At 39.3% G+C, this 22,323-nt stretch overlaps 1 protein-coding gene across 1 annotated transcript; it reads left to right on the plus strand.

The window, feature by feature from the left end:
- The first annotated feature begins 57 nt into the window (after nt 1-57).
- On the plus strand, nt 58-20,796 carry DDX43 (DEAD-box helicase 43). The gene is made up of 17 exons (XM_080998001.1): nt 58-500; nt 2,240-2,295; nt 4,237-4,369; nt 4,720-4,869; nt 5,955-6,036; nt 6,791-6,947; nt 7,036-7,154; nt 8,508-8,618; nt 9,788-9,929; nt 11,361-11,461; nt 12,389-12,476; nt 13,975-14,102; nt 16,414-16,523; nt 17,164-17,302; nt 17,786-17,873; nt 19,440-19,569; nt 20,005-20,796. Exons 1-16 carry the CDS (start codon nt 188-190, stop codon nt 19,551-19,553), a joined length of 2,031 nt encoding a protein of 676 aa, XP_080854127.1. The 5' UTR covers nt 58-187; the 3' UTR covers nt 19,554-19,569; nt 20,005-20,796.
- Nucleotides 20,797-22,323: the final 1,527 nt, after the last annotated feature.

A 22,323-nucleotide genomic window follows, 5' to 3' on the forward strand; every position in this document is an offset into this window, starting at 1 on the left:
ATTTAGAAGCGCTCCAGCCAATCCGAGCGGCCGCCTAAATCCGGCGGTTTATTGGGGCACGCGGAGAGGCGGGGCGAGCCGAGCCGACGGTTTGGTCGCGCGAGGGCGGCGTTGACAACCGCTGCTCGGGTGGCTCCTTCCCTTCCTCTCACGGCAGTACCGTCCCTGTTGGCTCCCCTCTCCCGCCATGTCCGACTGGGAGGCGGAAAGTGAAGAGGACGAGGCCCGCCAAGCTCCCGCCAAACCCTCTCCGGCCGAGTGGCGCCCGGTGACGGCGAGGGCTAGTGGGAAACGTGGCTCCGCGGGCAAAGACGACGAGGAGGAAAGAGGCGGTGGCGGGAGGAAATGGGGTTCGCGGCCGGCGCCTTCCCGCGAGCCGTGGCAGTCGGGGCCCTTGGAGTACCGGGCCCGAGGCCCCTTCCGAGGGGCGGGCAGGGAGCGTGCCGGGTCGCCGCCGCTGTGCTTCCACCTGGATAACTCCCTCGTGGGCACCCTCATAGGTAGCGGTGGCTGTCCGTGAGGAGGAACTTGGAGTTCTCTCTTTTTGGGGGACGGGTGGAGAGAAGTCCCCTCTTCCCCCAAACTCTCTCTCTCTCTCTCTATATATATATTTATACATATTGTTTTTATATATATATATATATATATATATATATATATATACACATACATACACACACACACACACACACGAAAGCGCAAACGGGGGGGGGGGGCGCCCTTGCTTCCCCGGCAAAGCAGGTTACTGCTGTGAACAATCCTAAGCGTGGCTTCGGACTCAGTGTTGGACTTGACTCCCTTGCTGATTGCAGTGGACAGTGTGTTGAATTTGGACGGCCTCCTGGATAGTAAATTGTATAATATCACATTGTTTATGAGACTGGGTTATATGCTACTTAACAGTGCGCACTCTATGTAGAAAAAGTGGCTGGGTAAACAAATAGGCTCCTCTCCCAGAAAATAAATAGCACCCTGCAACCTCGCAGGGCTGTTTTTAAGGTCAACTCAATAGAGCACCCTGTGAATTCATGAGTGTATGCCTTTTGCTTGCTACATTTGTACAGTGTTTTTCTGCTAGTGCAGAGGTGGAGTTATATGTTTGTGCACTATGTCGGGAAAGGGCCAGGGAGGAAAGATAGATTTATTAGCTAAAAAGTGATAAAGACCACAGTCCTCACCCCACTTACCTGGGAGAAAGGCCCCATAAATTCAGTAGGACTTAGTTCTGAGTAGACCCACTGTTGGATTTGACTCTGTAAGGCTGCAAATGTATACATACTTACCTGGGAATAAGTAATTGAACTCAGTGGATCTTGAGTCTGAGTAGACATGAACAGGATTGCACTGTTAAGGATGTCCAGAAATAAGAACTTTATAGTATTGAAAAGAACTGTCAGGGGTCTTTTACCTTTACTATGGTGTACTTAGTTTCTCTTTAAAAGAGAAAGAGCTGACTTTATAATCATTAGCACTTTTGCAACATAACTGATGTCAAATCTGAATGAACTGTCACAGGAGATAGAGAAATGGAAAGGAAACTCATGCCTGCAATTCCCTATGCAAAATGGTGTAGCCCTAATATTTTCCTTTTCATGAATTGGGTGGGCAATAAAAAGAAAAAGCAGCAGCAGAATTCTGTTCATTGTGGGCATGGAACAGTAAGCCTAGGAAATGCATATGTATCAAGGCCCAAAAGACGATTGACAGAGGGAGGCTGTCAAAGGTACAGAGAGTGTCTAAGGGACGTCCAGATTCTTAAGACTATCTGTTTTAGCCCCATGCAAAAATCCGTTTCTGTAATTGAGTTGCACCCAAATCTCTAATACTATGTTTACAAATGTTGGTGTTCTTTAAATGGTTTAGTTTAGCTTTGTACATAGGGAAAAGCGTGTTTACTGAAATATGTGAAAGTTGCATAAATATTATCACTATTATATTGGTGGTCTTATGTCACAAGTTCATTATGTCATTTTGCAACAAAATATTAGTTAACATAGGGATAGGAATTGTTCATCTGGGGAAAACCTAAGAATTGCTCAGCTTCACTTCTGAGTGTTTTTATTTAAAAATTTGCACCCTCTTTAGATGCCTCCAGACTCTTGCCCTTGGTTCCTTTACTTGTGATAGAAATAATGTTTGCATTTTGCCAGTAGCAGTATGCATTGTTCTATTTTTGAAAACATTTAGCTAAAATTGGAATGTGGCCAAATTTTGCATATGTATTTTAATTTTGCAACAGGTCGAAGTGGAAGTAAAATAAAAGAGCTTCAGGAATCATCAGGTTGTAAAATACAGGTGAGGCACTAATTTTTTTTAAAATGTGTTTGTTTCAAAAAACCCAGTCTTTACTCAAAAGACTGGTTGTTGCATTGCAAAATAACTGCTTTTCTTTGCATGTCTATATTTGTGATCACAAAGCAATTAACAAAGGAATTGGGGAGAAAATGTCTAGTTTGTAGTACTTTATGTACTTGAGTCAGTTTAGTGGTGCTTAACTGAACTTAAATGGGGGGGGGATGCTGCTATACTGTTTTTAAACCCCAAGCGTTTCCCCCAAACAAGTAAAACCTCAGTACTATTTATGATTGTACATTATGTTAGTGTAACATTTGGTAAGCATCATCAAAAACACATGGATTGTGCCAGCAGATGGGTAAGGAGTGACTTCCAATGAAGAACAAAAGTCCTGTTGAAAACCACTGGGACTATTGGCCAATGATGCAGATTTTCTGGAAAATTTACCAGAGTCCTAAATCTATTTTGTTTTTATTTAGGCCACAGTTCTATACCAGCTTCCCTGGGAGCAAGCCCCACTAAACTTAATGAGACTTGCTTATGAATCAAATTACACAGGCAGCTTGTTAGACATATATTAATAAACATGATTAAAATTGTTAATTTAACATACTCTATAAATAGCTTAGAAGTTTTTCCTACAGCTAAAGATTTTTCAACTGAAATTATTTAGTAAGGAAAAAATTAATAAAGCAAACATAATGTAGATGGATACATTATTCATATCAGTTCAAAAATTATATCCAATATTAGTCATGTTTGGAGTAGAACCACTGAAATTAATGGGCATAGCTAACTTAGATAAATTTCAGTGGGTCTAGTTTGAGTAGAACTTGGATGCAGCTCACAGCTTTTTTTACTAGAGTATTTGAAAATATTTTAGGAGATGACAAATCGTTAGCACACTCTCACCTTATATTGTTTGGATTTTAAAGAAAGGGCTGAATATGAGTTATAAAATATTTCCTGGGTATATACCCTTTTTCATATATTATGCACACTCCAGTTAATACATTGAATGAGAGCATGGTCATATCTTCTGGCCCTGTCTTCTGTGGAAGAAGTGAGTAGATTCTTCATGGATCCAGGTGTGTGTGGGTGTGTGCACATGTTTGTAATTAGAAATTCTGGTTGTGCCAGGGTTCCTAATCACATACTACCTATCCACATATAGATTGCTCACACATAACACTAAACTGTGGTTTAGTGCTATATGCACAAGCTGGAGTGAGCCCCAACTTGCTTCCTTTCCTGTGTGGCCGGAACTGGACTTTGGCATCATTTAGTTTTGGTTTCTCCTAATCTTGGACTGTTATTGCAGCTTCAGAAGAAGTGATAGTTTCTGTAGGTTGGTTGTTAAACTAAACCAGACTTGGTTATAAACTGCAATCTCTGGTTCACAAGCAAAGATGATCTGAGAAGAAACTGAAACGTAATGCCACCAAAGTCATCCCAGTCATGTGGTAGGGTGTGTGTATTTATTCATATGACATTATAATTTAGTACTATATGTAAACTGGCCGCAGAGTGTTCTCACTTTTTGCTGACTGCACAGAGGTTAGTGCCAGCTGGTGCACAAAGGGTGGGGGCAGTAATGACAATCCTGCTGTCCCCACACCTTGATAGAATGTATGGACGAAATATGAGAAGACTGCATTAATTTTCTGATAAAAGTTAATGTAACTTTGAAACTGCCTAAGGTACTAGACTCCTATCTGTTATGTTACTTTTTCTCATTGTAATGAAGCAAGGCATATTTAGAAATGGAAAACTTTCAACCTGATAAATTGCTTCTGACTGCAAGATATCCAAGTGGTTTAGGAAATCTTACTTGTACTTATCAATTAACTTTTTAGTGCCCAGAAAGACAATTTTAGAGCGGTATATTACACCAATCTAATATCTGATCCTTCTACTAAGTAAAAAAAACCTTACATTTAGGTTGTAAAGGGCAATTATGAAGCTGAAATAAAGATATTTGGTGGTAATGATAAGCAAACAAAAGCCAAAATGATGATTGATGATCTTATTGAGAGGTGCAGCCAAAGCAACGCAGGAGAAAGGTATGTTAAAGGTAAGAATTTAAAACTTGATATGTGTTTTATATTTAAGCTTTCTCTTCAGACTGATCTGCTTGTATAAAACCCAGATTAGAGTTATCCACTCTGTTGAAGAGACATTTATAAACTGAAAGCTAGTAGGGAGTGTAGGAATATCCAGAGGAGTTCATAAAGCTGCCCTTGTGATGCATCCAAAAATAAAACATGGTATTGGTTCACATAGTTTGTCTTTAGATTGCAGTGAAATGAAACAGTTCTGTGGTTCATAATTAAACTTTTTATCTGGATTCCCAAGAACTAATTTAAGCTGCATAATCTGATATAAAATGTTTAACCAAATCAGAACCTAATTTTGTTTTAACAGATGGCTTTAAACACCAAGATTTTGGAACCACTCGTTATGAAGAAAGTCATTCCGGTGCTTTGAAGTCGGGATACAGTAATCCAAAGCAATCCATTAACTGGGCCTCCCTTCGAGAAAATAAAGCTAAATATGAAGCTATGAAGTGGGCTGGTTAGTGTAACATATTTTTTTTAAGGAATTGTAGGTGGTCATCCTTCAATATAAATGCTTTATTAGCTGTGAAAATCATCTACTTTGATATGTAAGAAATTCTGAGAACATTTGATCATCTATTGATTTTGTTATATTTATTAAAAACTGCCTGGTATGTGGTCACGGTTGAACGCAAAAATCAGATAAGATCTGGTGTAAAGGCCATAGTGTTAGTGCAGTATTTTAAGTGTCATATCACACTGAGGTAGCACCTTGGTACAAAAAAAGGTTTTCAATTAGATATAAAAGGTTGTGCTAACACAATATACTATATTTACCACACTTCATGCACTAATTTAATGCCACTACAAAACATGGGTGCCAGGGTCCATAGGCACACTTACCCACAGAGTTAGGCATATAATACATGGACAAGCACTATAGGACATTCCAGTTGTTCACACTAATGTGATTGGTCACTCAGGCAGACCCTGGATGGATGTATTGTTCGCATGTTATAAGAATCACTGCAGAGGAATCTATGAGTCAGAAGTAACAGTGAAACCAGGGTACTGAATTCAAAATGTCTTGCTGTGCCTGTAGAGATTTAAAAATTAATCCTTGAATACAAAGCTGGGGAGAAGTAGTATATTGATATACAAGGCTGCCCATCATCCACATCTCAGTTTACAGATCAGTACTGACTGTGGTACAAACTTTTTAAAAAGAAAGCTCAAAAATTGTTTTTTTGTGGTTGGGTGTTTTTCTTCTCTTTTTTAATCTAGTGAAACTGTGTGAATATGGAAAAATGAATTTCCATACTCATGCTATGGTTTCTAGTAAAGGGAAAGTGTTCAAGGGCTTATTGATAGCCCTTCTTTGGGTGATAAATATATTTGGTGTAGTTTCTTATTGGCATTTCTTTGCAAGCCATGTTGAATTGTGTGTCTGCTCAATAGAACTACCTGTAAAAATGAGGAATAGGCTGGCATGGGAATAGAGTTCAGGGTTGTTGTTTTTAATGAAGATGGTGTTCTTTTATATTCTTAGTAGTTTGAGAAGTTACTTTTTAAAATAACCCATTTTCCCTTTAATTTTATTAGATTTGCCTCCAATTGAAAAATGTTTTTACAAAGAATCTCTAAAGGTTGCTTCAATGTCACAAGAAGAAGCTGATAGGTGGAGGTAATAATTTAAATTGGAAAGTTGTATGGCCTATTGGAAAGTTGGGTTGATTTTTAAATGGATTATAGTTTTAAGAAGGTGAAGGCAATGTCTGCAAAGTAGTAGGTAATACTGAGTTTAGATGCACACCATAAGACTAGGCTGTGTGCATATTTCACACAGGATAGGTCTTACGTGCCATTTTTATTTGGGGGTAGGATTGAAGCGCATAAGCTCATTGTATAGCTTGTAAGGTTTGAAAGCTGATGCCATCAGCCATGGAACATTTCCAGAGGTATGCACTTTAAAATGCCTTACGTGAATGTAACATAAACATTTGAAAATGCATCTGTAATCAGAGAGCCTGGTTTGATTGCAGCTCTTGGACAAGTGTACATTCACTACAAACCCTGGCTTTCTATTATGTAATAGTTTGAAAGAACCTTAATTAATCTTTAATCATGTTTATGATTTGCACTAAATCATAAAACTCCTTGCATGCAGTGGGACTTAGTTGTCATCATAGCTTCTGTTGGCAAAGGTCATGTTTTGTTTTTACTAGCAGCCTCTACCACTGGCTTTGATTATGTTTTGTGCATAATAATGTTAAGCAACTTTTATCTAGTTGTTGGCATAAGCTAATTATGGAAATGATAACAAAGTGGAAACTACATGATTTTTTGCTCTAGATATTTAATACTTTGTCTGGAATTGATAAATAAAACATTTTGTCTGCTATCAGTATAATATTATCTCTTTATGTTGTCTTTTAAAGAAAAGAAAATAATAATATCACATGTGATGACCTGAAAGATAATGAAAAACGTCACATTCCCAATCCTATTTGTATATTTGAAGATGCTTTTATGCATTATCCTGACATTATGGCAAATATAAAGAAAGTTGGCTTTCAAAAGCCTACCCCAATTCAGGTATTTTAGTTTTCTTTATTTCTGAATAGTGTAGAAACTGTGCTGTTTAAATAGTAGGCCCTATGTAATAATATACTGTTTATTTTAGTCACAGGCTTGGCCAATAATACTTCAAGGATTTGATCTCATTGGAATAGCGCAGACTGGTACTGGAAAGACGTTGGCTTATCTAATGCCTGGATTCATTCACTTGGATTTGCAGCCAATGTAAGAAGTAACTGGAATAAGATTTGATTTATTCTGTGCCTGGTGGGTTGTTTTTGTTAATCAAGTTAATAAGATTTAACACAATCTTGGTCACAAGAGCTGTGTGTGAAACTACTGTCATGCTTTTTGTCATCCAGCCTGTTGCACTGTCAGTTGCCATTCTTTTCTCTTGCATACATACAGTAGTCCATAAACTGAAAAGAGATTCAGCAATGTATTCTTTTTAATGGTTATAGAGTTAGCAACAGTTAAGGTTGTTGTTATTTTTTTAAATCAATGCTATCATAAACAAGTCAATAGAAACATTGTTGTGCTCTACACAGGAAGACATCCCACCCCTGCTTTACCTCTTAATTCTAAAAGCAGGCTTCTGTCAACATTGGGAGGCAGACTGCAGCTCTGTGATTTCCTTAAGAGATGGAACATTTCAGATGGGATTTAAAAAGCAAACTCTCCAACCTCATAAACCCAGCTATGAATTACTATCTATATTTACATGATAGCCACCATGATGCTATGGCTATGGCTATGGAGTCCCAGTGAGGTGTACTCTTGCTCAGGGATGCCAAGTTAGCAGGTGCTTACCAGTCTAGGTTATTTTACACCTCCCTAAGTTACAGCTTAAGGGACGCGGGTGGCGCTGTGGGTTAAACTACAGAGCCTAGGACTTGCCAATCAGAAGGTTGAGGGTTCAAATCCCCGTGACGGGGTGAGCTCCCATTGCTCAGTCCCTGCTCCTGCCAACCTAGCTGTTCGAAAGCACGTCAAAGTGCAAGTAGATAAATAGGTACCGCTCCGGCAGGAAGGTAAATGGCGTTTCCGTGTGCTTCTCTGGTTCGCCAAAAGTGGCTTAGTCATGCTGGCCACATGACCCGGAAGCTGTATGCCAGCTCCCTCGGCCAATAAAGCAAGATGAGCGCCGCAACCCCAGAGTCGGTCACGACTGGACCTAATGGTCAGGGGTCCCTTTACCTTTTAAGTTACAGCTTAACCCAGCAGCCCTGCCTTTTCTTTTTATTATTTCCTAAGCATCTGGGCATCGTGATGCACAAACATCCATTCTTCCTACTCCCATGAAACCAAGTTACTTGGTTTGCATTGCCATAGTATGTAGGCAGCTAATGTCATAAAGTATTTTTCTAAGTGATGTATGTGTGCTTTTGAACTTACTTCCAGGTAATTATGCTTTGAAATGTGGCCTTAATTAATTCTAACCAAAGTTAAATGATACTTGTATGCAAGCCAAACAGCATAGTTAGCAAGCATAGTTTTCCTCTGTTCTCTTCTTAAAATATCGCCTTTTGTATTTTTTATGTATAACTGCTAACTAAGCAAGGTTGGATTTTCTTACAGACCTAGAGAAAAACGTGGTGGACCAGGTATGTTGGTTCTCACTCCCACTCGAGAACTGGCTCTTCAAGTTGAGGCAGAGTGCTCAAAATATTCCTATAAAGGAATTAAAAGGTAATATTTACATCATCTTTATTACTTTGGCAGTGGTACTGCAATGTGTCACAATATCTCTGAAAGACACCACTGTGAAACACTTCAAGTAGTATTTTTATGTTTACAGTCTTTTGATGGATTTATTAGTATTTAACATCTACAAATTCCCAATAGTATGCCAAATACTGTATGGACTGCAGTAGAGATTATAATTTCTATCTAGAAATTTTACAGTCTTCAACTGCCACCTTCTAGCTTTCTTGTGATCATGTTTAAAACTTTTCATTCCTACATCTGACTAAAATAAGCATTCCTAAGTCCCTCCAGATGTTTAGGAGAAACATCAACATTCTAGTTCAATAACAACATATATTTAAATAACTTTATCAGCGTTTCTAAGGAGTTGTTCAAATTCTATTCCTGCTACTAAAACAGGACAATCCCACAGTAAACAAGAGGACAGCTGCCACTTACCAAGAGGGTCAAAAGGCCTGGTGCATGTGCAGCAGTGGAGCCAATCCAGTACTCCTGCTGCTTCACCCATCTGCACTGAGTTCCCTGCACCTTTCCCTCTCAGTAAGCAGAAGTGACGCTCAGCATCAGAAAGACAGACAGGCAACTCTGCCCTGCCTGCCCTACCTCACAACCTGCTGGTGAAACATGGCCAAGCCATGGCAAGAAATAATGCTGCAGTGGAGCCACTGCTGCATCTCCAGTCCTGTTCCTCTCTGTGGTTAGGGTGGAAAGTGGGAGGGCAGCCAAATCAGTGTGCCAGCCTGGACCTGGTGCAGTAGTGAGGCTCAGTGTTGTGAAATGAGAGCACAGGGGACTAGGTTGGGATCCAGAAGACCAACCCCTCCCCCGGAACACTCTTCTTCTGTTGTACAAACTTGGCAGATGAGAATCCCCCTGGCAGTACTTCGTTCAGCCTCGCATTCAGCAGGCACATCAGGGAACTCTGCACCAGCAGAATGATGGCATCAGACTGCACAGGGTGTTCCTCTGCCTAAGCCAACTCTGCAGTCCAGCACAAAGAGGATTTGGACTGCAGCCAAATTTACATGAAAAAATAAATCATGCAGGGTATTTAATGTAACCTGTGTTCAATGTAAAAATTAAAAATGCACTGTAGCATGACCATATAGTTTTAATTTAAAACAGCTAAATATTGGATAAACTCTCTCTAGCATTTGCATATATGGTGGCGGAGACCGGAAAGGGCAGATCAGCGTGGTTACCAAAGGTGTGGACATTGTTATAGCTACGCCAGGTAGATTGAATGACCTCCAAATGAACAACTTCATAAATCTGAGGAGCATTACATACCTGGCAAGTAGTCAAAATGTTGTATTAAATTGGGAGTAATGTGCAAGTATAACCTGCAAGAAAATATTGCAATAGGGAACTTTCATGCTTTTTTCCAGAATACTCCACTCTGTTCCTGCTAATCACTGTCATCATACCTCCAACAGTAAACATTGCATGGAAGTGGCCAAGATCATAGAACTGTAGAGTTGAAAGGGACTCCAAGGGTCATCTAGTCCAATCCCTGCAATGCAGGAATTTCAACTAAAGCACCCATGGGAGATGGCCATCCAACTTTTGCTTAAAAACCTCCAAGGAATGAGAGTTCACAACCTCATGAGAGAGACCATTCCACTAGGGACGCGGGTAGTGCTGTGGTCTAAACCACTGAGCCTCTTGGGCTTCCCGATCGGAAGGTCAGTGGTTCAAATCCGCGCAACGGGGTGAGCTTCCGTTGCTCTATCCCAGCTTCTGCCAAACTAGCAGTTTGAAAGCATAGCAGTACAAGTAGATAAATAGGTACAGCTGCAGCAGGAAGGTAAGCAGTGTTTCCATGCACTCTGGCACTCATCATGATGTTCTGTTGCGCCAGAAGCAGTTTAGTCATGTTGGCCACTTAACCCGGAAAGCTGTCTGCAGAGAAACGCCATCTCCATCAAGATAAGCGCCACGACCCCATAGTCGCCTTTGACAGGACTCAACTGTCATGGGGTCCTTTCCTGTTTACCTTTTACTATGGATATAATGAAGAGGAGTGTTAAAAAAATAGAAGGACAGGGCTAGTAATGCTAAAGAATTCAGAATGTCTGGTAATATTTTAGTCACAATATGAACAGATGGTATAAAGGTCCTTTTATTTAATACAAATGAATATGTTTTTCAGGTCAGGTGATTTTCAATTGGAAGATGTCTTTGAACATCAAGTTTTGTTAAGTAATCACATAATTGTTCCTTTAGGTGTCCTACAACAGGATCTACCACAACCATCCATTGGTGCATGAGCAGAAAGTTATTGCATATATGGGGAGGTGAGAGGGGAGGGGAAGTTGGAAAACTGTTGTGTAAATGGGTGCCCAAGGGCACAGTTTTGGCTCACAGCCTTGGTTACATGGTAAGCATGCAACATTATCTTTAAAACAAGTATGACTCTGAAGCACTTCTTTTAGTTCATATATAGCGTTACTATGTCTAATTCTGCATTATTCACAGTGCAACTAGAAACATTTCCTTAAGGAAATGTATTTTATCTATGTTATGTACAACAGTCCCAGAAAGAAGTTAGGTAGATTTTGAGTCAAAATAGAGGTATTGTGTTGGGAAAGCCAAAGGACATAGCAACGAGAGTATACATCTAAAATGAACTTGTACATGCTCTGCAGATAATAGTTTAGAAATTTAGTGGTTTTGGCATGGAGTTTCAGAAAGCCAACAGTTTATAACTATTGTGTTTCACAGGTGTTGGATGAAGCTGATAGAATGCTAGATATGGGTTTTGAGCCTCAAATAATGAAGATTTTATTAGACATACGCCCTGATAGGCAAACGGTTATGACCAGGTATGTGTGCCTTTTTGGTGGTTCATGGCTTCATCTGAAGATGTGTTTTAATGGAAAATATGGTATCTGGATGCTACATCCCAAAGTTGTTTTATGCAATTTATTATAATGACCTTGGGGAGAAAGGTAAGTGTGAAATATTGTTTTATTACATTTGCATACCACCTTTTCCTCCATGTAGCTCAAGGTGGTGTACATGTTTCTCCTCCACATTTAATCCTCGCAGCAAGCCTGAGGTAGGATAGGTGGAGTGTGTGTGACTGCAAGGTCACCCAGTGAGCTTCATGACTGAGTGGGGATTCAAACCCATGTCATCTTCCAGCACTCTAACCATTACACCACATGGAAGCTTTCATCAATCCAGCGGACTGGTAGAATTCAGGCACCCACAACTAAGGGGAGCCTATAAAACACAGGGTTCTTTCTCCATCTGGCCACTCTCCTCTGCCCTAGGAGGAAAGAAGCACCTTGCCAGCCCTGTCTGTGCTCAGCACTTTCCAAAGTGCCAAGTGTAGGGCTAGCAACACCACTTGTACTGTATAGCAGTTGTCAAGCACCCATCAGTCTCGCTTGCAAGGGATTTTGACAGGTGGACAGGATAATTCACCTGTCAGTTGAGTGGAATCATAAAGGTATAATGTGATTGACAGTTGAGTGGCCCAACCCACCTGTCAAATTTGCCCCACAAGGCCAGTCCTGATAAGGATCTGGCCCATGGAAGCAAAAAGGTTCCTCATTCTGGAATTAAATCAACACCTTTCTATAGAGAAACTATTCTTGGGCAACTGAATTCTTTATTTATTTTGTTGTTTTTCATTGTAGCAAACTATTTGCAACTGCCTTGTTCATATTTAGGATGGAAACATGAGAATGCAGGACAGTAATAGGGTTGAAATACAAAATGACTTTCCTTTTCATTCCTACCAGTGCTACATGGCCAGATGGTGTCCGCCGTCTTGCAAAATCATATTTGAAAGATCCTATGATTGTGTATGTTGGTACTCTTGATCTAGCGGTGAGTTGTTTTCTGTTTTGGGCTTATTACTCCTGTGTTGTTTTTAATGAGACTGCATAAACGGGACAATGTCTAGTCTTGATTTGTGTGTGAACTAGGCTGTATTTATAAAAGATATAGCAACTCAAAATCTAATAATATCCCAGGCTAAAATGGAAATTATAAAATGGAAATCTTAATAATGCAAGAAGTTACAGATTGCAACATCTTTTTCTTTAAAACAATTTTATCATATTCTTCAGCCTAAAAGACTGCCAGAATGGCTTGCAAATGTCCCAGCCTTTATTCTTTGCAGTCTAAAAACATGTTGGAAAAGGGGATGGGAGGAAAGAGGAAAAACACTGTTTTAGTTCATAATTCTTTTAATAAGCAGCTGGAATGGAAAGATATCAAGGAGAGGAGGAGCCAAAAGTTCCGGTGAGCTGAAAGGCTCTATGGCCCCATCTCTGTTCTCTCCTGAAGAGAGATAATTTAAGCTTCCTCTTTCTCATGCACAGAATAAGAGCAGTATTGTCTATTCCTGCCCACTGGGTAGACCTGGGTAAGACTTTGAGACCTTCAGACATCTATGTATATATACAACATTTCAACAAAGTGTGTATGTCTAAAATCCAATGCTTGTGAGCTGAAACTGGTCAATTTTTCAGTTTTGAGGCAGGAGTCACGGTAAAATCATCCATGTTATTTGGGATTGTGCATGTTGGGTTTTAGGCATATCCATTTATACCCAAAATGCAATGTGCATAATCCCAAATAAGATGGCTAATTTACCATGACCCCTGCAAAATTAACTGATCTGCCTTCCACAAAACACTGGAATTGGAAAGCTCTGGTAGAATCATTGCCCCTGATTACAAGCCAGACCTGTTAGTCACAGTGAAGTGCTTCCTCCACCCTTGTGTTTTTTCTATATCTGGATCACTGAGGTTACACACTTCAGGGTTCCCTGCTCTGTGTTACTCATGCAGCTTTGTAGAGATGCTACTTTACCTTGGGAAGTCCAACATCTCTCCAAGGCTTCACCATGGAATTCAGGATTCTTCCTAGGGAAAAACAGCCTTAGCAAGAGGGTTGTGTGCCTAACTATCGCCCAGTCATTTAAAGGGGAGAGTATTTGAATCGGAGACTAATCAGACCCACAGAAGGCATTGGATCTGGATTCTCTGGTTTGTGGTTTGCAATCTAAATGATTTAGGTGGGATTTATTTTCAAATAAACATGCCACAACAGCCAGTTCTAGTCAAACCTCACGTTCAAAGTCTACATGCATAGTACCTGAATAGTCTTCCAACATGATAATTCTTTGATTCTATGTTGAGATTCCTGCATCGCAAGGGGTTGGACTACATGACCTATAGGATCCCTTCCAACTGTACATTTCCATCTCGAACTCTTTCAGTATCCCTAGCTATAACGAAGTATGTACAATTCTTAATTGATACTTTTACAAGGTTCAAATTCACATTCAGGTTTCCTTTGATTAAATTTGGTTTTCTAGGCAGTAAATACAGTGGAACAGAAAATTGTTATTATTCCAGAAGAAGAAAAAAGAGCTTTTACACGTTACTTCATTGACACTATGAAGTCTGAAGATAAAGTCATCATTTTTGTGGGAAAGAAGCTTACGTATGTAGAAGAAATCTAACATGAATATTTGGCTTACTGCCTACATTTGTCATTCACTATTAACCATTAAATATGATTTACAGGTGCCTTATTATTGAGTCAGGAACATTGGTCCATCTAGCGGCTAGCCCAATATTACCTTACTGTATTATGTTAGTTGAGTTCTAGGGCCTACAGCAAAGGTCTTCTCCCATCACCTTTTGTCTGTCTGTTGAAACGGAAATACTAGGGATTAAAGTTTGGGCGTTTGCATAAAAAGTGTGTGCTCTTCCAGTCAGTTATGGCCTTTTAAATTTAGATTCTTTAGAATTTTAGATACAAAATTTAAGCTACATTTATTTTCAGCTCTTAATATTTGGTGATGTGCTCTAATTAATTCCCTTTTCAAGAAGTAGCAGCAGGGCATTGTTTGACCTCTTGGAGTCTGGTTCCATCTTAAGCCATGTCTGGGGGAGGAAGAACCCACAGACTGACTCAGTTTCTTGAATCAATAAGCAGGGTAATCCCAAGCTCCTCGCTTTCCCCCCACTTATATGATCAAGATACGGTGCTGCACATAGCAGCATTTAACCAAAGTGTATGTTACTTTTGTTTACCAGGATGTGTAAGAGTTACCCATAAGAGAAGTTATGTAAAATGTCATATCGTTTATATGATTCTGCTATATGCCACTTAACAGTGCGCTCTATGTCAAAAAAGTGGTTGGGTAAACAAATAGTCTCCTCTCCCAGACCAGAAAACCAGAAGTAGAGCCAGATGTTTTCAAAGCTAAGTGCAGCATGTCAAAACAGCTAAAAAGTATGGGTTTCTTGCAAAAGGTCTTGGCCCCTAAGCTGTGCTTGAGGTGACATGAATTTGTCCAGTCACCTCTGGTAGCAAATTCCAGATGCAATGTGAGAAGAAGTACTACTTTTTGTCCCCCAAATCTCCCACTGTTCAGTTTCATTGGATGGCCTGGGGTCTTGTAATATATGAAAAAGGAGAAGAAACTATAGCCATTTCTTCTACACCATACATCATTTTATACACCTCAATCATGTCCTCCTTTAATCGCCTTTATTCTAAACCAAAAAGCTCCAAATTTAGTCTTCCCTAATATACAAGTTGCTCCACCTCCTCAATAATTTACTTCTCTTATATTGCTTCACGCTTCTTGGTTGGATCCAGATTTCAAGTATGACTAAGTTATGACTAACCTTCGGTAAAGGTAAAGGTACCCCTGACCATTAAGTCCAGTCACGAACGACTCTGGGGTTGCGGCGCTCATCTCACTTTACTGGCCGAGGGACCCAGCGTTTGTCCACAGACAGCTTCCGGGTCATGTGGCCAGCATGTCTAAGCCGCTTCTGGCGAACCAGAGCAGCGCACGGAAACACTGTTTACCTTCCTGCCAGAGCGGTACCTATTTATCTACTTGCACTTTGACATGCTTTCGAAAGTTCCATTAATTTCAAGGGTTCTACTCTTAACATGGGTTAGTGTGAATCCAACCCATGACTTTTCTTTGTACTGTACTGTAATTCCTTACCTATTCTAAATAGAGCAGCTTGACGTCTGAGAATTCAAATTCTGATAGCAAAGAAATGTCAGGAAATGCTGGTTCTCATCTATTTTCAAATATAAAAAAGAATAGTTTCAGCATATAATCTCAATAGGACACTTTTTCTTCAAACTCTTTTTGATTGACTCATGTTTCATAATGGGGCTAGCAGTACAATTCTTGGGAATAAACACGCATAGGATGGTGCTATCAGTCAAAGAAAACTGTTTACAACATAGTGATATAAGATGTAAAGAGTGTGTTAGGTATTCTGTTATATTTCGTATGCTATTGCTGAAATTTAACATTTGCAACAGAAATAATTCCATAATTTTTGCATATATTCTATTACAGTGGATTTAATCTAGACACATTTTCTTTAGCTGCTGAAATCAGAATTCTACTCCACTTCAGCCATAGAGTTCTTAAGTGACTTTTCAACCCTTCATCTCTGCATTAGTTCCCTGTCTGTGAAGTGAGAATATTTGCATCTACCTCATAAGTGCATTTTTGGGAAACCACATCTCTACGCTGGTGATTTCTTTCTCCTTTTTTTCTATAAGGAAGTCTGGTAAATGCATACAATGTTTACTCGCTGATCATGAATCCTTTAGCAAGAGGACATTAAATGAGTTTCCTTGAACATGTGGAAGGAACAGAGTACCTGACATAGGGTATAGACTACTTATTTTAGGTACATGCAACTGTATCTCCAAATGTATGAACCAAGCAATCCTATGTGTTTTTTTAGTTTTTAACTTTTCTGTTTAGTGCCGATGACCTATCAAGTGATTTTGGTCTTCAGGGAATTCCTGTCCAGTCCTTACATGGCAATAGAGAACAATGTGATCGTGAACAGGCTTTAGACGACTTCAAGAAAGGTAAACTTGTAATTGATTAGAATCAGTTGTAGCATAACACTAAGCCACCAGTCATAACATATTTGCGGAAGAAGATGCAATACCACTCAGCAATGATTTTTTTTAAAAAAAACTAAAGCCTTGCTGGCTGTGTTTGCACATTAAGTCTCAGGGCAAGTTACAACAAATACATCACTAAAGCAGCATAAAACTATGGCAAGTTGTTGTGTGATTTATTGCTACATGCAAATGTGGCCATTGAAAAGATTTACCATTGCTGCAATCCAACCATCCTTCTATAAGGATAGCAGAGAAACAGCCAGTGAAATGTTTTCTGACTTTCTGACTATCTTAACATATTTTTTTGAAAAACAAGGCTATCTTTATTATTAAGGTGCATTTACTATAAGGTTGTGAATATTGGACTAAACTTTGGGAAATTTGGAATGTTTACATATTATGTTTTTGTTTTGTATAATATTGTAAACCAATACAAAGAGGAAAAAATGGCATTTACAAAATAAATGTCCAGTCTTATGTATGAACAGTTTGAGATCAAATAAAAAGTTGTTGATTTCTCTACCTAGTTAAAAACTCTTGTCAGATCCCAATTTATGTCTTTTGTGAGGTATCAATATATGTCTCACTGTGCTTGTTCTAGGCAGAGTTCGCATACTGATAGCAACTGACTTGGCCTCCCGTGGACTTGATGTGCATGATATCACTCATGTCTTTAATTTTGACTTCCCTCGCAACATTGAAGAGTATGTTCATAGAGTAGGCCGTACTGGACGTGCAGGGTAAGTGGAATACTCTATATATAGTGAATTGGATCTCTGGAATGCGCCACTGTTATTTCTTAGAGGAACACCAGTGTTTTCTCCAGCACATTTTACATAGACAGGCAGCCCTGTTTAGGGAAGCTTTTAATGTTTAACAAACTATTGTATTTTAATATTTTGTTGGAAGCCGCCCAGAGTGGCTGGGAAAACCCAGCCAGATGGGTGAGGTATAAATAATAAATTGTTGTTGTTGTTGTTGTTCCTCATTTGGGGACATCCAGAAACAATTAGAAACCAGCTATCTTGCTGAGATGCAAGTTGACATTCTACTTCAAAGAAGAAGAAGAAATGAGGTTTAAGCTGCTCACTAGTACTTCAGCCTAGGAGTTGCAACAGGGTATTTCGACTATTATTCCTCAGCACAACTCAATAAAACAAAACACCAAACTGATTTTATTTGAGTTGGCTATCTTGACAGTTTTGTGCTTGCTTTTTTTTCAGCCGCACAGGGGAAGCTGTAACCCTTGTGACTAGAAATGACTGGCGGAATGCATCTGAATTGATTGACATTTTGGAAAGAGGAAACCAGGTAGTGTTTATCATACCCACATTAGCAATTAGCCCTCTCCCTGACTTTCCCCCCAGACTTGAGGTATGTCTCAAAAGCTCTTTAATAAGAACATGTTTTGAAGGTATTGAAACTTTGTTCTTAATATTTACTTGTTTAAGATTTGTACCATGTCTTCATGCATATAGCCTCAAGTGGCTTACAATGCAAAAAAAAATAATAATAAAAAAAAAAGCACCAGAAAAGTCACTGTTAACAAGTTGGTTTATGGAAACCGTTCAAACATAAAAAACAGCAAAAGGAAATAAAAATCACAACTACAGGTATGGAAAAACAACTGACCAGCTGGAATCAAGAGATAATAAATAATGGTAGTTTAAGTTCTAATAATACAGATTGTGTATTTGAATATATTTATTTCTGGATGTAATGGTAGTATCTTGTAAAAAAAAATTGCATGCATACTTAATGTCTGGGTGCATGTCTTTGTATTGTGAATGTGAAAGGAATGGCTCTTATAAGATGACACCCACCACTTTGGTCTCTGGTAATTTAAACTAACTTTCTAAAGCAGTTTGCATAGCAAAAGTTTGTGCTTTGTACCTTTCTCATCAGTAAGAGCTTGAATGGGGGAAATGTGATGCGTTCCAAGCAATTTGCAATGATGGGTAGACTTTATGCAAAACAGACATCACCTGCCAACATACCAGAGTTTAATGAAATGCAAACTAAATGGGAAGCTACTCTAAAAGACCTATTAAGCATTACACTTATAACTATCTTGCTGTAATAATATCCCAGTACAGTGGTACCTTGGTTTACGAACCTGATCTGTTCCGGAAGTCCATTCTTAAAACAAAACCGTTCTTAAACCAAGGCACGCGTTCCCTAATGAGGCCTCCCGCCACCAGTGCCCTTTCACCATTCGGATTCCGTTTTTAGACCGAGATAAAGTCAGTCTGGTGGTGCTGTGGTCTAAACCACTGAGCCTAGGGCTTGCCGATTGGAAGGTAGGCGGTTCGAATCCCCGCAACATGGTGAGCTCCCGTTATTCGGTCCCAGTTCCTGCCAACCTAGCAGTTCGAAAGCACGCCAAAAAAGTGCAAGTAGATAAATAGGTGGGAAGGTAAATGGCATTTCCGTGTGCTGATCTGATTTCGCCAGAAGCGGCTTAGTCATGCTGGCCACATAACCCGGAAAAACTGTCTGTGGACAAATGCTGGCTCCCTCGGCCAGTAAAGCTAGATGAGCGCCGCAACCCCAGAGTTGTTCGTGACTGGACTTAACTGTCAGTGGTCCTTTACCTTTTTAAAAAAGTTCTCAAACCAGGACACTATTTTCAATTTTGCGGAGTTTGTAAACGGAATCATTCTTAAACCGGACTGTTCTTAAACCAAGGTACCATTGTGCTGTGTATTTAGCAGGTATCATAAAACTTATGGAAGGAGGAAATCTAATTTGATACGATACAAAGAATGAATATTAGCCTTTTTCAGTGTACTTAAGATAAAATATTTAATTCATGGAACAATAAATATTGATGTCAGCTGTATGAAAATATTGTTACCATGATTTTCTAATTATCAGGTAATTCCCGAAGAACTTATTTCAATGGCTGAAAGATACAAGCAGTTTCAGTTGAAAAAAGAAATGGGAAAAGATATGGGGAGGTCTCGTGGGAGATCTCGAAGAGGTTTTTAATCCATACTTGAACACAGTGAGTGCCTACTGAAATGTTAGCAATAATTTTAAGTAGAATATAGTATTGCTCAAGCTTTATGCACACTTAAAACATAACTTTTTAAAATCTGTTATTGTCTTGAAATTGCACCATTTACAGGAATGTGCATTTCCAGATTTGAAAAATATGCTTATTAGAAAATTGAAACAATACTTTTTTATATAGCTGTCATGAGATATATAGCAGTCTTCTGAGCAAAGCCTGCTCTAAATATACGTAAGAGTAATCATACTGAAGTTGGTTGGTCTAGTCTGGGTCTGGCTAGTGCCTAGGGATTTTAAATCATGGAGCTCTATGGATATTAATAATAATAGGACTTCTTTGAAGTAGTTTGAGAATAATGGCCTTAATCTAACATGTAATGGGGTTTTATTGGCTTATGGTACATTGATTACATCTTCTCATCTTCAGGGAGGAAACCTTGTACATAAAGCAGTAATTGTCAACACTGAAGTTTTTGTCTGCTTATGAGTACCAACATCTTGATCAATGGAGTTCAGAAATACTGGAAATTATGCTGACTTGTAATTATTTTCAAATTCTATCTATTCACTGTAATGTATTCTAATGCAGTGCTGTAGTAAAGCAGGTGGATTATTTTGTTAAGTTTCAGTTTTGATACATTTTGGTTGAGAGTAATAACTTAATACTTAAGTTCATTCTTGTTTTGTAGCTTATAGTTTTGTTAGATGGAAGAACTGCACTTCATAGAATAATGTTGATAAAAGTTCTTATTTACAAGGAAAAGTAACAATGAGGCAAACAGATCTTCCCCTCTCCATCTTAAATTTAAAATTAGCCCGATTCTGTGGGTTTGTGTACTGCATCTTTTTTATTGGTAAGATGTAGTGTATTGACATATTTGCATGCCTAGCGAGTCCTGCCTGTAGATTAATAGTGGGTCTATAAATGGCAATGGTAGATTGCTGTAATTTTATGAGAACTTTATGCATTAACATTTTGCTTCCAGAATCTTCTCTTTACTTGCACAAAAGATTAGTTTTAGGAGAATAAAGGATTAGTGTTTTCATGGATCTGTAGTTGTTATGTTTATACTTGCTAAATAAAAGCTTTTTAAACATGTATCATTTTCATATAGCATGTTCCAGAACTTGCCAAACGGTATTAATCTGCCTTGCTATAAAGTTGTGAGTCAAACATTGTATCAAAATTTGTTTCAATTACTAAAGCACTTCACCTTCATGTGCTGTGTGAGGATTATTCAGTTTCTAGTCTCTAGTTTTGTTGCACTTGAATATAATTTTCTAGTATGAACAAGAAATAGAAGCAGAGATTGGGATTAGCCATTTCCTATTTATATATCAAATAGATCCTGGGGAATTCTGTGCAACAAAATATGGTCTACATTTAGCAATACTGTTGTATACCTGTGCACATAAAAAAGCTGGTCATTTGCAGGAGGGCAAACACACATACTCCAAAAGTGCCCCTAATTAAACATTCTCTTTCTCCCCCATAATTGCATGTAACTTGCTCCCACAGGAAGATATGCACCCAGCTGGGGAAATGTCCCATTGTCCTTGCCAAATCAGTTCTCGATGCATGTGCACTTTCTCAAATGTTCCTACAGTATAAAGGAAACATGCAAATAAAATACGAAGCTTTCCTTTCCAAATGTTTAACAGTGGCAGGGAAGTGATTTGACGCCTGCCTGGAAATGTTTTGAAAGAGCAAGCCATAACCGGCATTGTAAATTGTTGATTTGTACTTGCATCAAAGTACTGAGTGCAAAACACATAATGAAAAGCGGTCTTTATATTGTGGTGTTATAAACTATACACACTATCTCTACTTACTCAAAGAAAGTTGAAAGTGAGGTACTAGATCACAGAACTTTCTTTTTCCTCAGCCCACTTCCTAACTATGCAAGAGCCTATGTATTGCTGCTACTAGCAATTGACTTTATCATGAGACTCTGGCCCTTAAAAGCAGTGAGAGAGCATAGCAGTTTTCTTAGAAACCAAGTTTACCACTGGAGCCAGGAATTTATGGCTTATGACAATATCTCACTACCAGTGGCTATTGTACCCCCATGAGGTAACATCATAGCTGCTGGCCACTAACTTTAAAACCCACATAAGTCTCAAGTTTCCTACTCTCCACGGGGTTATGTTCACAGCACCTACTGGGCCTTCTCAAAAGGGTATGTGCATGTGAGCTTGCTTGTGAGAGGACAGCAAACACTGTCCAACCTTTTTCTTGCCTGCCAGCTACCAGCGATAGCCTAAGCTATGCATGGGGTGCAGTAAGTTGTCCCATGCCTATCTCCACTTGGCTCCAGAAAGTAACACTGAGAGAATGGGCTTCAGCCCCATTGTAGTTATGCTGAGAATTCCTCAGGGCAGTTTTATCCCCCATACCATTCAACAGTTATATTAAGCCATTGGGGGAGCAGCCATAAGGGGAATTGGAGCATTATGTCATCAGTATGCTGACACCCAACCCTCTTTCTCCATATCAGTCAGATGTGGCCCTACAGTAGCTGGACTGGTGTGTGTGCGCAATGGTTGGCTGGAAGAAGGCCAACTTGAATCCTGGTAGGACTGAGGCTGTGGGTGAGTGGTTTTCCAGATCAGGGAAATATGTCAGTTGCCCTCTTCTGAACGTGATTGCACTCCCTCTAAAACAGCAGGTACATTGCTTCGGAGTACATCTAACTTTGTCACCAGAGGCCAAAGTGACTTCACTAGCTAGGACACCTGTCAATTA

The sequence above is a fragment of the Podarcis pityusensis genome (assembly GCF_964106645.2).
Source record: "Podarcis pityusensis genome assembly, chromosome: 3".
NCBI classification, from domain to species: domain Eukaryota; kingdom Metazoa; phylum Chordata; class Lepidosauria; order Squamata; family Lacertidae; genus Podarcis; species Podarcis pityusensis.